We start from the raw sequence: 15,081 nt of genomic DNA, 5'->3' as shown, positions 1-15,081 counted from the left end.
AGGACACGGGCGCGTTTCGCTGCCTCGCTGGGACCAGGTTCATCTAACTCTCAGTTTAGCATTTAGTGCGCAATACCAGAAATAACATTCAAAAGGTGTCACATGAAGGGGGCTAATTGGATCACACACACGTTATCTCTGAACCAGGAGATTAACCTCAGAGGAAAAAGAAAAAACATCCTCGCGGGGTGATCGACTTTTGAACCTCGGTTAAACACTCTTTTTAACGTGTGAAATTTATGTGTCAGTTGGTTTTCTCTCTGCTGCTGGGGGACAACACAAAAACACAGTTTCTGCAATTACACAGATCGGAAAAGGTTATTTATTTGGTGCAAAAAGCGCTTTCTTTTCAGGTTCATAGCAGAGTAATTCAGTTAGTTTCTCTGCAGCTGCAATAATTGGTCCCTCGATTAAACCTGTGTGATAGGAAAGCAAAGTGCTGCTGCAGGAGGTCGGGGGGGAACAAAAGCTTTGTTTTATTTAATAATTATGCAACACGGGTGCTTTAAAACCATTTCAAAACCGTCTCCGTCTTTACGTTCTCAGATATTTAAAAGGAATTCCAGCAGCTGCACATTTAACATCTGGATCTCCTGCGAAAGTCAAATAACGATTGTCAGAAATGTCACATGCTCCCGGTGGGACGGCGGCAGCGGCGACTCCATCCCTCCGTCGGCCGTTCAAAAGCTGGTGGTGTTTTTTTAACAGCTGGTACGAATCGTTTTGGAGCGATCAGAGACGCGTTTTTCTTTCGTCCTTTAGTGCTCTTATTGGATGATAGATGAACATATTTAAATGCAAATAAGCTATCAAGCCATCACACGGACACGTTGCTTTGAATGAAAAATAAGAAGAGAAACAGGCGCAGTTGAATAAAGGGATGTTTTCACTGTGTGGGATGATTTGAACGCAACGTTTGCCGCTCAGCGACGGAGGTCTCAGAAGATGCCGCTTTTGTTATTTAACCACGCAAACGACACATAACGATATTAGGCCGACGTCAAAATGACTCACTTTACAGCGAAGATGGATCACCGCCGGGCGCAGCTGCTTCCGTGTTCCCGTGTAAAGAGGCTGTAATCAATCATTTTGGTAACGCGCTGGCAAAATGTGGATTCTGTCAAATAGAAGAAACGCTCTCAGAGTCTCATCACCGAGCGGTGGCAGTTCGCCGCTCGCAAGAGACAAATCGAAGCTCTCACATCCCGGGATGCAGCTCACACGCCGGCTGGAGTTGATGATGGAAAAGCCGACTGGTGCCGTGTTGATAATGGAGGATAACGTGTGTCAGGCGGCATCGCAGCAGAAGCCCGGCGGTAATCAAGGGGCCGGTTTTCCCCCTCTTCTCCGTCGTTTCTAGATAATGTCGAAGACCTGAGGGCGATGAGCGTTATTTAAACGGTACAATATCTACTGAAGGACAAAAAAAGTGTTCGTGTAATGTGTTCAAGAAGACTGCGGGCGGAGCTGGATCTGTGAAGCCGGCTGGATTAATCTCATGGAGGCACCCAGAGTCGACCCATTTGGGTCCCGTGGACCGAGTTTGTGACCCGATGTAACGTCCGGTCCGGGTACGATCCATCGGGAATCGCTTGCAGTCGTTGGATCCTATTGGACAAGACCTCGGGGTCATTTTGAAACAATTGGAGCGGCTTTAACCAATCGGTACGCAAAGAGACTCTGCTCGCTGATTGGTCTCCGGCCGGGTTTCCAGACTATAATCCCAGTGTGGAGCAACAGGCGGCTACCGCCACAGTTTAAAAAAATGTATTTATGGCCCTTCATCAGAAAGAATATAGGCACCTCTGATTTAGAGGAAAAAGTCTGGAGATACCAAAGACACAAGGAATGAATTCTTTAGGGGACAAAGAATATCTACTGAATATTTCATGTCAACAAAACCAATAGTTGTAGAGATACCATTTGGACCAACTGACCAACCAGCATCTCTATTTATGAGTCCGCTTAAATAAACATAATTAATCTATAAATTAGTAATAATTGAACTATTGAAGACAATATTCGATGCTTTGAGCACCACAAATGCCTCCTGCCGCCATTCCTCCACTGTATCGGTGTGGCAGCAGAAATCTCAAACTTGAGTTTTACTTGTTTTGTTTTTTTTATCGTAAGAGTGAACCGACGGTTTGACATCAAGGTTCAAAACAACACACGGTCGTTTGAAGCTCCGTTTTAATTCCCTTTGTTCTTCTCGTAATAGGAAACCACCACCACGACTACCAGTACAGCCACCTGGACCTGACGGCGCTCACGCCTAAACTGGGTAAGAAAAACACAAGTCACGTATCTCTGAATGACATCACGCCATGTTGAACCTTTAAAAAAAGATTTGGACGCTTTGACCTGACCTGACTTTCCAAAAATTATATGCATTATTCTCGCTCTCCAAATGAAAGAAAGCCAAACAATTCTTGCGAGAGACTATTTCCAATTTCCAAGATAAAAGTGTGTCTTTCACGGGGAAATTAAAATCCGAGACGCTGATAAAGAAAGATCCTCAGAGAAAATGAAAAGAAAAAAGTGTTTGATAATCAAAAGATCATCTTCGCAGTTTTCTAAAGTTATTGAAAACCCAATTACGGTGACGGCATCCCATCTATTTCTCTAAATGTGATTTTTTTTTTTTTTTGTGACGGGAGCAGCTTTCAGTGTGGAGGAACCGAACGCCCCCCCGCCCCATCTCCACCGACTAGACGACAATGAAATGAAACACCGTGTAATTAAAGAGGGAATGGGGACTTATTTGTTCCTACATTTTTTTACAAAAAAATCCCCTCTGATGTTATAAAAGTGCCGAGGCTGATGTTTAGTGTCAGTATTTTAAGAGATCGAGTTATTACACAACCTTTTTCCCGCCATTAACGGTATTAACGGAGCGCCGAGGTTCAACTTCCTGCCGGGAAAATGGGTTTCAAAAGTCCTCTCGGCACCCAGAGACTCTCTTCAAACGGCGCTCTTGAAGTCTACTTAGCTTCTGACGAGGATCGCAGCTCGCATTCGATGCATAATTCAAGAGGGGGGTCGGTTTGCGCGCTTTGGCGTTAACCCTTCGCTCGGCGCTCCTGCGGCGTCGGGTTACCACGGAAACGTGTAGTTTTTGGAAGGTTTGGCTGAAGCGTGCTGTCTAACTCATTGATCCTTTCTTTCTCACTTGGATTTGTTAGCCCACAGACAAATGCGATACGGTAAGTGATACACATACACGTGGTGTTTATGTGTATTTCTTTTCCCCATCACCTTTTCCTTCAACATATATCATGTACGGTTTAGGAGAAATTACCCCTCCTCCCTGCTCTCCTCCCCTCTTGCACTCTTCTTCTTCTTTTTTTTTTTTCTTTTTTTTTTTAAAGCGTTTGTGAATCTTTTGCACTCACAAAACTTCACGCCGCTGCATCACAATCCATGACCTTTAGTCCAATCTCTCTTCACGCATTAGTTTTCCTCTTTCACTCCACTGAACCGGCTCTATCTCTCTCTCACACACACACACACACAAACACACACAAACACACAAACACACACACACACACACACACAAACACACAAACACACACACACACACACAAACACACAAACACACACACACAAACACACAAACACACACACACACACACACAAACACACAAACACACACACACAAACACACAAACACACACACACACACACACACAAACACACAAACACACACACACACACACACACACACACACACACACACAAACACACACACACACACACACACACACAAACACACAAACACACACACACAAACACACACCACCATATGCTCCTCGGTGTTGTGTGTCCCTGCCCTCCTTGCTGCAGTAGTCACCCAGTCCTATTTTTAAAATCCAGCACCAGAGCGCCCCTGCCCGTACCCCATCCCCCCCACCACCACCACCACCCCGCCCCACCGCGCCTCCTGACCCGTGACTGGGCGTCCCAAATTTACCGAAAGCCACGGGAGCGTCGCTGCAGCGCAGGGAGCCTTAACGGCGTCACGCGCATCACCGACAGCCAGAAACTGAAACCGGCGCTCGAGCTGCTTCGAGACAGACGACAGATGCAGCTTCCAGCTGACTCAGAACAGCAGAGACGACAGATCAGTCGATCTTACGGGTGCTACGACTCGGGGAAACAATAAATCAATAAGAGCCTCGGTGGGGCGTTTATTTCAGCCTCCCTGACAGAAACATCATAGTTTCTAAAAAATGCTGTCCAGAATCAGTTCTTCGTTTCTTAGGATGATCTTTTTCTGGTCAGTTCATCCAAAAGTGTTTTTCCCTTAGCGCAGCGTATTTTTTTTTTTTTCAGTCGTATTTAGTCAGAATGCATTTTTAGAAGTAAACTGCATGTTAAGGCTCCCCGTCTGCAGAACGCTCGAAACACGCCGTTTTCTTTTTTAACAAATTAAACACTAAAGAGAGGACGTCCAACACCTAAAACCCTCCGTAGTCCTGCACATTTCCCCTCTGCATCACTTACCCTTCCTCCAGTACGTAACCCATCCCTCTGACTGACTGTGTGCTGACTCCGCCCCCCACCCCCACCCCCCGTGTACCCCCTGTAGAGCGACCCCAGCGGATGAACAACATCCTGACCTCGGCCACGGAGCCCTACGACCTGTCCCTCTCCAGATCCTTCCAGAACCTCAGCCATCTGCCGCCGGCCTACGAGCTGGCCCTCAAGTCTGACTTAAGTAAATACTCTCTGCACAGATTAAGTAGGTGCTCCTTCATTCGTCCTCCATCATTGTGTTTTTTTTTTTTTTGCCTGATGCACCAAAAAAAAAAAAAAAAAAGTCCCAGGAATGACATCATCGCATTTAAAGGTCGCCACGTTCACCGCGAGCGTCCGGCCTTGATGACGCCTCATCATGCATGTCTCTGTGACGGACATCGAGATAAGTGTCTCCAGATGTTTGGTGGCTCATCACGCACGTAGTCCTCTCGCTCCTTTCACCTCTTTTCAGGGAAATAAACGTCCTTTTTGAAATGCATCCCGACGCGCTCGCAGCCTCCATCGACTCATCCGCCGCCTCATCGGCTGACATCTAATTGGCGTGTAATTTGGCTCCATCTGCGGCCCATGTCATGTTGCTAATGTCTTTTAATGACGTATTAAGCTGAATGGTTTTTATACGCCAACAGGATGGCGCTTTAATGTCTGAGCAATACTCCGCTTAATTATCGCCACCGTGACATTTACGGTTTGGTGATGAGGTGGACGCTGATGGAAGCTCGAGTCCGGCGCATGTCGACTGGTTGCATGTTTCATGTGATCGTCCCACTTCTCTTTGATCGATTTTATTTCTATTAAAGCAGCAAGTTTCTTTCGGTATGTTATCTTTTACGAGAGAAACGTGGCCAAAAGTTTTGACTGTTTAAAAAAAAAAAAAAAGGTGAATTTTTCATGAAACACATTTTTGACTGTCTGACATGAAGGCAGCGTTTCTGAATTTACATTTATTTTGTAATTTATTCTTCAAATCTGCAGCTTTCCCAAAAAAACACATTTATTTTGAATGCTCGCTTCGGATGATAACAAAGTTTATGAAAAACAGAAATCTGTGTATTTACGTCTCTTCTGCTCCGAACTCAGCGAACGCTCTGGAGGGTTTTTGGCAAAAGTGGTTCAAATAAAATCTTTAAAATAGTAGAAACCAAAATATCTTTATTTCTTTTTAAAAAAAAAATAATAATTTTTACTTCGACCTCAGATCCTGCGCTTGGGACCATCTATTTAAAAAAAAAATTCTCTGCTTTCACATGTTGATATTATTTAAAACACTCAAGAGAACGAACCGACACGAATGTGCAGCAACGCTCGTTGGTTCGTTTGCTGGTGTATGATGTCGGGAGTTTCGACGTTCAACAGATTTGTTGACGGTAAATCTTCCGAAACCTTCCCGCTATTAAAGCTTTAACATGATTCGGCAGTGAAAACACGCAGAGCACCTTCCCGCAACATTTCCTTGCGCCAATGAAGTTGATGCACAGCAGATTTTGCAATTGCTCCCATTCACGGCTCCTTGAAACTTAAAGAAGTTACACAGAGAGGGAAAAAGCCATTTAAATGTGTCATTGTTCCCCTTTTTTCACGACAGAAAAACACGCATCGTTGCAATCTCCTCTTGACACATTCTTCTTTTTATACGTTTTTTCTTTCCCTCTTATCAACTCTCGGGAGAGAGGGAGGGGGCGGGGGGGGGGGGTCTTTGCTGTTATCTCGCCGGAGTCTTGTACACATGCCGAAAAATCACAGAGATGAATCACAGCCGACTACAGAGCAGCTTCATATTTTCAGACAGGAGCTCGGCAGAATTTGTCAAACAGGCGAAGAGAGAGAGAGAAAAACAAAAAAATCCAAGCATGAGTGAGGTCTTTGGAAACAAGCCTGAAAGTAATATAATTAGTTGCTGTTTTAATTAAACCATCTGGAGCGATGATTACTAAATTAAATTAGTACGTTTAGTAGTTTATTTGCAATTTAAAATTAGCAATTTTAACCGTGTGTGTGTGTGTGTGTGTGTGTGTGTGTGAGGCTCTTCCAGCCCGCCCGTCCTTCACTGATGCGGCGGAGATCGAGGACGCTGCTCCGAAATGACCCTCCGAGCCGCTCCGTGGAGAAACAAATCTTCCTCGGCTCGGTTGTCCGTCACCTTAATTACCCTAAAACAAAAGGGATTAAAACACCTTTTCAGAACAAAAACACCTTTTAACCCCTCCCGCCCCCACTCAAAAACAAAACAGACATTGCCGCATTCGCCCTTTATATCCCACCACTCCTGCTCCAAACCTCTAAAGATCACTTTATAATTGATGTTGCACCAGTTTCACGAGTGCATTATATGATTACAGTCTTCTGCCATCAATAGCTGACACATAAATACGCTGGCGATATCGAATGCAATCTAGCAAAGTGGAAGCCTGGGTTTAATTAGCTGTTGTTAGCAATTTCCTGTGTTTGTAGCCCTGCGCTCCACGTCGGGGACCCTTCAGCCTCTCGCAATCACGCTAATAGTAAAGTGGTGCATTACTATCAACGCCCTTCTTAAATCACTGAAGGTGTGAACGCTGTAACGCTCATAAAAGCCAGGACTTGAATCAAAGGGCAGCAGAGACGCTTCAGCAGGACGAAGAGTTTATACTGACCTTAAAGACAGAAAAAGGCCTCAAATCTACTGAAATTATACACGTATTTGATCATTATTATGGATCAACCAATGGAGCAGCACGTTTCATTACATTCATTTCCCGCCGGGAGCGTTTTTCTTACTTCGAGACGCCTCCCTGTTTTCTGATCAGCATTGTCTCCTTGCTCGATGCTGTCACGATGAATTCAGGTTGTTTTTCTTGTCTTTTATGACCCAACCTCCGCTGTTGTTATTTTTTTTAACACGGTCTGTCATCTGTTTTGTTTTTTTTGGAGAATATATAATGTGTGTTTTTCCCGTCGGAGCGGGATATTATACATTCCTACCACCCTCTCATCGGAGCGTCTAATCACTACTCTCTCTCTGGATACTTCGGTTTGACCTATTAATGGCGCCGTGGGCTGCGGCCTGTCGATCGGCGGTATACTTGGAGCCTGTGGTTGAGTTTGGTTGACATTTTCTGCCATAATGTCACTTCTAAAACCAGCTCTGCAGGGGAAAAAAATGCTGGAGCGCATCGCCGCAGGGCCGGAGTCGGGCCTCCTTCATTAGGAATGCACCGAGCAGTGGACATGAAACCTCTTGCAGTGGGTAGGGAGGGAGGAGGGCGGGGGGTGAGGGGGGGCAATAAGGTGACCTTCTGTATCCAGGCGTGACATCTCTCCCAGAGAGGCAAGCATCCAGACAAACAAGTCCCACCGTCCCTTTTCTCCACAACTCGGCGAAGCGTCCTAAAAACGACAACTCGACCTCGGCGTCCGGCAATAATTAACAACCGCGGAGTAACGACCCCTCAGCTGCAGCAGTTAATCAGAGGGATACCTGGGTAGACTTTCCCCTGAAGACTTTCCCACAGTCAAAAAAAACAGACAGGGTGAAGTCTGCCGGGAGCAGCCCGCGGCTCGTACCGCCGTAATGACCGAGCGTCTCTCTGGCAGCTGAACCAAAGGACCGGTCGGTCGGTCGGCCATCCAGCCAGCGCGTGAACCGTCGAGTGCCGCGGCGTGCCGACGAGCACCCTCGGTGCTGAAGGGCAGCTACGACGCTCCCGACGCTGTCTTGTTCTTTCATGAAGGAAAGAGGACAAAACAATTGAAAACAGTTTGAGTAGGTCTCTGCAACTGCTGTGCTGATTACCATTATAACTTCCTGTTCCTGCCACTATTACCACAACGGATCACATTCGGCACGTTATTTATTAATGTGACGAAAAAGACATTGCGCAACAGCTGATCTGTGCCGAGTCCTTCCAAACACCAGTGTAAGCCTCCCAGTAATTACATCTGAGTTGCCATAAACCTTTAGATAAGACAAAGGGATGTTCAATAAGGAGCTTCCTTCCAGCTGGGCAGTGAGTCACTGGAGAAGTCTTTGATCTCTCCTAAATCTGCCCAAAACCTGTCGGCACCGGGCTCTTGCATGGTCACGCATGGGGTGCATTTATTATGCATGTACTGTCGAAATGAATGAGCAGAACCTATCCTCTTTTGCAAAATGCTATTGAGATGAACCCGAGGTATCTTATCGTGACAGTTGTATTTCATATTCTAGGAGATGTGGGAATCACTATTTAGAATCGAATGCAGAGAGTTTCTAAAAGGAGATGTGTTACACCCGATAGTTACAGACGAGTATTCAAATCAGTGTTTTTCCATTCAGTTGGAGGTGCGATCGAAAAGTTCAGAAGGTTCCTGTTGCACAAAAACATCTGCACAGTGATGTGATTTGTCAGGAAGTTGCGTCGCTTGCAACGTCAGATTTGGGGGCAGAAGGTCACGGTCCGAGGCCGAAGGCGCGTTCGGGTTGGGTTTTCGTCAGACTTGTCAAAGCTGAGTTTTTACCGTGACGCTCCGAGTTGTCTGAGGGAAAAGATTTGACCTGAACTTTGACCAGTTTGTGTTGAAAATGCACAAGTTTCTTGCCCACAACATTGTACGTTTTTTTGGTTCTTGAAGGCGCCGTCTCTGAACCGTTTGACCGCACCTCGAACTGTACCAGCATCCAAAGAGTGTATTTATTCAAAGCAAAGCAAATAATTATTGATTCCACGATCTCGCTCTCTGATTATCTTCGTCTTCGAAATCCTCAGGTGATAAAGACATAGATGACTACTACACAAGGAAGCATCACCATCCCGACTTCGGTGGCCGGGGACCGACCCACATGGTGAAGCTGAGTGCAGAACCACAGCAGCACCAGCAGCATCAGCAGCACCAGCAGCATCAGCAGCATCAGCAGCACCAGCAGCGGCAGCGTCCCCGTCGCGTCCAGAGGGCCATGTCCCAGGACCACGTCCTGTCTCCTCCCCGGACGCCCCGACGCGGAGACTACGGCTTGTCTTCGTACGGCGTCATGGCCGCCGCGGCGTACGGAAGCAGCCGCCACCTCTCGGAGGAACAGCTACTCTCGGCGGACCGCCTCCACTCCCAGGATCCCTTGCTGTCCCCGGCGATGAGGCGCGACAAGTTCCGGGAGAAGGCCATGGCAAGGGCGATGTCTCACGCTGACATGCTGATGCCCACCACGCCCGTCGTGGACCGCCACAAGATGCCCAAGATGCACTCTCAGCCCAGTGCCTCTAGCAACTCCTACAACACGCTGACGGTCAACCACCAAGCGACCACGTCTAAGCGGCAGGCGTTCGCTTCCCGACGAACACACACGGTGGACCACCTACAGTACATTCCCGGCCACCACCACACATACCGCACTGCCAGTAAGAACGAGGTAACTGTTTAACCGCAGAGTGGAAGGATTCCCGTCGGCGCACACCACCACAACATGAAACAGAAATATCAGCGAGTCTCCTCGGCAGAGCTGCTCGGTCTTCTCGATAAAACAACCGCCGACATTAAAAACTCTTCCTGCTTTTTAGCACAAGCTTTTTGTGTCATCCAGATTTTTTGGGGGTAACTAGAATCAACCCCGGCAAAGACTTTTTTTTCTCTCTTAGAGCATCATAAGGGCTTTGCGCATTGACACAAAGATCCTTCATGTCAGACGTTTGACAACGTGAAGAAACTATTTTTTAAAACTAGACATGGGAGTGGAGGGGAATTGTATCAACTTTATAAATATATAAATATACTATATTTACTATTTGTATTTTCAGTCCTTGTTATAGCTTTAGAGATTCTCATTAACTAATGTAAGCACTTCAAGTGGTGCCTCTTGAAATTGTCCCATTTCAACGATGAAGTGGATTTGTGGGTTAAAAAGCACAATTAATGAATTCCCTTGGTTTTATTTTCTGTTTTTGGATTAAGTTTTCTCTTCTTCTTCGGTGATCGGCCAGAACATATCAGCTTATTAGTGAAAAACAGAGGCTATTTCTGTTGTGAACAATAGATGATTGTAAATAGGCTATATTAGCAGCATTAAACAATAAAAGCTGGCCCTCTCGCGTTTTTATTTTCTCCCACCTGGGATCAATCACAGATTCCCACTTAATGCTTTTGATTTTAGATAAGGCAAAGATCCCAAATTAATATTATTTCCACAGATGTCTGCTAAATATGTGGATCTAATATGCATATTGGGAGTATTTATTTTTTCTTTTCTAACTGTGCTTGTAGCATAGGATGACTGTGTGTGAAACAACCCTCCACCAATGTCAGTTGGCAGCTTCATTTCCACTGGTGAAAATGGAGCCTGATGGTCATTGCTGAATTTTCTTGCTTTGTCATCCATGAAGTATGACCCTCCCCCACCTCTCCCGCCTCCCCCCCGAACTGCCCACCCTGCTTGGTTTGTGATTGGCCAGCTGCTTCCATCTCTACATATCAGGTATTCAGTGTTGAGGAGCGTATAGGTCAAGTAATCGTTTTTTGTGTTGACGGAAACAATCAAAGGATGTCATAGTCGCTAGTCAATCAAGCAGTAATTAAACTGTGACATGTTTGTCCAGATGTTTTCATTAAAGCAATGCCTTATTGTATGGAATCCCATATGCTCTTAATTGAACAATCATGCTTTTGTCCGTCTTGTCGTCTCAGCTTTTTTGTGCAATATTTTGATTATAATTTCCCAGCAGAACCAGCAGTGAACACCTGTACAGTGCTGGATGGCACGGCACATACGGTACACCTCAACAACACTAAATTCAGTTGAGGAAGTTTAAAAGTTTAAAAGCTGAACAATCATTTAGTTCTTCTGATTCTTCATGGAAATTTGTCAAACTACACCCATTACAGTGCCTGAAATTAGCTTTGTTTAAGGTTTGCGGGCTCATAAGTCTTCACGGGTTCTCCTTGTTCCCCATAATGAATGATCCAATGCAGGAACCGAGCTGGACAGGATCCAAATTATATACAGTCTTAATGAAATCATGTCGGTAGGACCTTGTTTTATTGCCGCAGGTCTTGAGTGTGTGCCAATATTTCTACTCCAGAGTGGCTCCACATTGACTCACCAAATTGTGTCGTGATGTTCGCCGAAAATAAGTCCAAGGCCAATTTCTATGAAGTTCAGGAAATATAAAAGGTTTGATCATCTGAGTTTTTAAGAAGTTTAACGAGTGCAGGTTATTTGGTGGAGCATCATACTGCTGCCTGACAAAGTCATGTGTTTTGGCTCTCGAGTCCCCATTCAGGTTCGAAGCAATTAAGCCCCAACTTATCACAATTATGTCCCGCGTACCGACAATTAACTTTGAGACAAATAAAGTCCGAGGTTAAGACACTGCAAACGTTTCGCTAGATGTTCCACGGCTGAATTTTCGGGTGTGACCAAACATTTTGGACCCGTGACGAACTTCCGCCGGTGAGTCCAAAGGCTTTGATAAAGTGTGTTCATGGTTCAAAGGTCAAAAAACAGTCTTCAGGATGTCCATTCCCAAAATGCCAAGAGTTACGATTGTGTTTGTGTTCTTGGTAGAAACACTGAACAAGACTGACTTTGTAGTTGAAGTAACGCATCAGGAAGGTTTCTTCAGATATTTGAGTTGTCAGCTAATGTATATTAAAAACTTGAACACGACGTTACTTGATGACGATTTGAACTGTATTATTTCAGTTGCAGAAGAGAAGCGTCTCATTACGCATAAATCATTTCAATACAGAGATGCTTGAAAGTTTGTGAACTCCTCATTATTTTCTGCATTTCTGCGTAAATATGACTGAGGGACATCATCAGATTTTACTTAATAATACTTGGTCATTTCTTTATTGAGGAAAATTATCCAATATCACATTTTTGTTAGTTGACTTCTCTCTTAGGTCCTTTCACACCACTTCTATTGGATTAATTCAAGACTTTAACTTGGCTGTTCCAAAACATTAACTTTATTGTTCCTTAATCATCCTTTAGTAGAACAACTCGTGTGCTTCGGATCGTTATCCAGCTGCATGACCAACTTTCTCTTCAAGTTCACTTCACGAACAGGTTTTCTGATATTTTTGGGGGTATAATTCAGAATTCCTTGTTCCATAAATGAGGGAAAGCCATCCTGGTCCAGATGCAGCAAAACAGGCCTAAACCATGATACTACCGCCACCATGTTTCACCATGTTTCCTTTCTCCAAACATAACACTTCCAATGTAAACCGAAAACTTCTATTTTGGTCTCATCCGTCCACCCGTCCACAAAACCTTTTTTCTAATATCCTTCTGGCTCGTCTACGGGTTCTTTAGCAAACTACAGGTGGGCAGAAATACAAAAATTTGGAGAGCTTTGGCTTTCTTCCTGCAACCCTTCCATGCGCACCTTTGCTGTTCAGGGAGGGGAACAACAGTCTTGAATTTAAACCAGTTGTCCAACAATCTGTCTGACTGCAGATTGGTGGAATCCAAACTCTTCAGAGATAGTTTTTCTTTTAACCTTTTGCAGGCTGATAAGCATCAAAACTATTTTTCTGAGCTCCTCAGAAATCCCCTCTAGTCCTGCCATGATGGCTCCTCCACAAATATAGAAATATCTGTTGTGAAGCTTAGACTTTGATGGATCCCTCATCTTTAAATGAAAAACTAGGTGCGCACTCATACTTGATTGTCATCCTATTGACTGAAAACAGCTAATTCTGGAGGTTCACATACTTTTGCCCAATACAGATATGCAGTATTGGATCTTTTTCTTAATAAGTAAATGACCGAGTATGATATGTTTGTATAATTTGTTTCATTAAGCTCTCTTTATCCACTTTTTAGGACTAAAAATCAGATGATGTTTTAGGTCATACTTACACAAAATTTTTACAAAATTGTCAAATGTTCACAAGTTTTCCAGCATCACCGTACGTTAAATACGCTCATGTCTTGTTGCACGTCTTTGTTAAGTTGGCTCCAGCTTTGCTTTTAATGATAATGAATTTATGATTGATTGACGTCGTAGAGGGGATGCGTGGAACGTTGGCCAAATGTTAGTTTGAGAAAATGTATTTCTTTTAACTTGATGTGCCACTTTACTTTTTTTATGCCAGGTATGTATTTAATGATGTCAATTAGAGGTTCATGTTTTTCCAAATTTTTTCTTTTTGTACATATGATTTTTTTTTTTTCCTTTCTTTGTCCGAGAGTGCTTCAAAGAAAAGGAAGAACATTTGATCTCTCTTGGTGAGAGAGGGGTGTTAACTGTTGGGGAGACTGCTTTAGACAGATTATCTGTATCCATCCACTAATCTCACAAACTTCAGCTCCTTCCTTTCACTTAATTAATAATGATGTCATCCCAAGAGCCTTTTTCTCTATGTGCAATATTTCCTGTTCATGCAGTATAAATCTATAGCCACTTACTCTTTTTAAAAAGTTGTGAGGTTCATTTGCTGCCATACGGGCTTGTTGTCCTTCTTGATTTAGGACTGCACTGTCTTTCATAGTCGATGAGGATATTTTTTTTTTTTATATAATACAGATAAATGTGGTATGAATGAAACAGGTGTCTGTGTAATTGCACAAATTACTGGAGACTAGTTTAAAGGCTTCATAACAAAATATGACTGTTCTTGTGGATTTTTCTGTTTGTTACGAATTATTAAAGCACATCACGTGTCGTATACATCAATTTAATCACTTATGCTTTTTCGTATTTATGAATAAGTCATCAAATAACAGATTTAGTGAACAATATAACTTGTTTGCTGAAAAAAAATTGTCGAACCCACTAGTTTGCTAAACTACCATTAGCCCGGCTGAGATTTGCTACGTTGCGAATTGCCAAGATTAAAACAAAGGTGAGTTTTTAAGATCCGTCGCTATGCAATATTAGAGCAGCATTGTTCTCAAAGCACAGGGACAGCTTGTGACCCAGAAGAAGATATTTTCTGAAAAATAAGCAGACTACAGACCTAATTTCATGGGATAAGACCTAATTTTGTCAGCTGGCATGGACTGATTATCTTTGTTATTTAAACATATCATAATTAAGTGGAACAATGTGCTGTATAGTAGGAAAATATAGAGTTTCAGTGCGACCTACTCCCAAAATATCCTTCTGGCTAAATGCTTGTGAGCTCGTGGTTACAACATGCAGTCGTGTGCACGGTATGCTTAGCGTTCAAGTGGTTAAGTCATCCAAACACCGCTGCTAGAGAATTTGCAACATGGACCCAAAGGACTCTTTGAGCATGATGACACACGGAAAAGATGTATTGGGAACAACAACAAATATATTAACTTCCTATCCGTCGAAAAAATGAACGTGACAATACTGCTGTTTTCAGTTCTACTTTTCACAATTAGTTTTTCAGTTTTGGTGAATTTGTGCCAAGGGAAACGGAACAAATATAGCAGATGGATTAGCGCAAGATTTTAACTATTGATGTCAGGTTTATTTAACCAGTAAACAGTGTAATGAAATATGGCGCTTTTTATTTCTCACACTGTCAAAACCTCTCAGAGTTAAAATAATCCCAAAATGTGACTGAACAAACATTAACTCAAAGGTAGTCTTTATCTGTTTGTTGCACAGA

General features: G+C 43.8%; 1 protein-coding gene across 3 annotated transcripts in view; it reads left to right on the top strand.

Annotated features, from left to right (window-relative positions):
• Positions 1-14,179, top strand: part of LOC138207813 (protein shisa-6-like) — a 67,996-nt gene extending 53,817 nt beyond the window's left edge. The window contains exons 6-9 of one of the 3 annotated variants that reach the window (XM_069165335.1): positions 2,222-2,284; positions 3,186-3,206; positions 4,592-4,720; positions 9,267-14,179. In XM_069165335.1, coding sequence (XP_069021436.1) covers positions 2,222-2,284; positions 3,186-3,206; positions 4,592-4,720; positions 9,267-9,916 — 863 coding nt within the window. In that variant the 3' untranslated portion in view covers positions 9,917-14,179. Of the gene's footprint in view, positions 1-2,221; positions 2,285-3,185; positions 3,207-4,591; positions 4,745-9,266 lie in introns of all 3 variants that reach the window. The other 2 variants (XM_069165332.1, XM_069165333.1) reach the window with 2 other exon arrangements.
• The last annotated feature ends 902 nt before the right edge of the window (positions 14,180-15,081 follow it).

Source organism: Embiotoca jacksoni, unplaced genomic scaffold (assembly GCF_022577435.1).
Source record: "Embiotoca jacksoni isolate LCO1_2020_lvr unplaced genomic scaffold, fEmbJac1.0.p SCAF_34, whole genome shotgun sequence".
NCBI classification, from domain to species: domain Eukaryota; kingdom Metazoa; phylum Chordata; class Actinopteri; family Embiotocidae; genus Embiotoca; species Embiotoca jacksoni.
The sequence above is the reverse complement of the archived record's forward strand: the minus strand, read 5'-3'. Positions and strand labels throughout refer to the sequence as shown.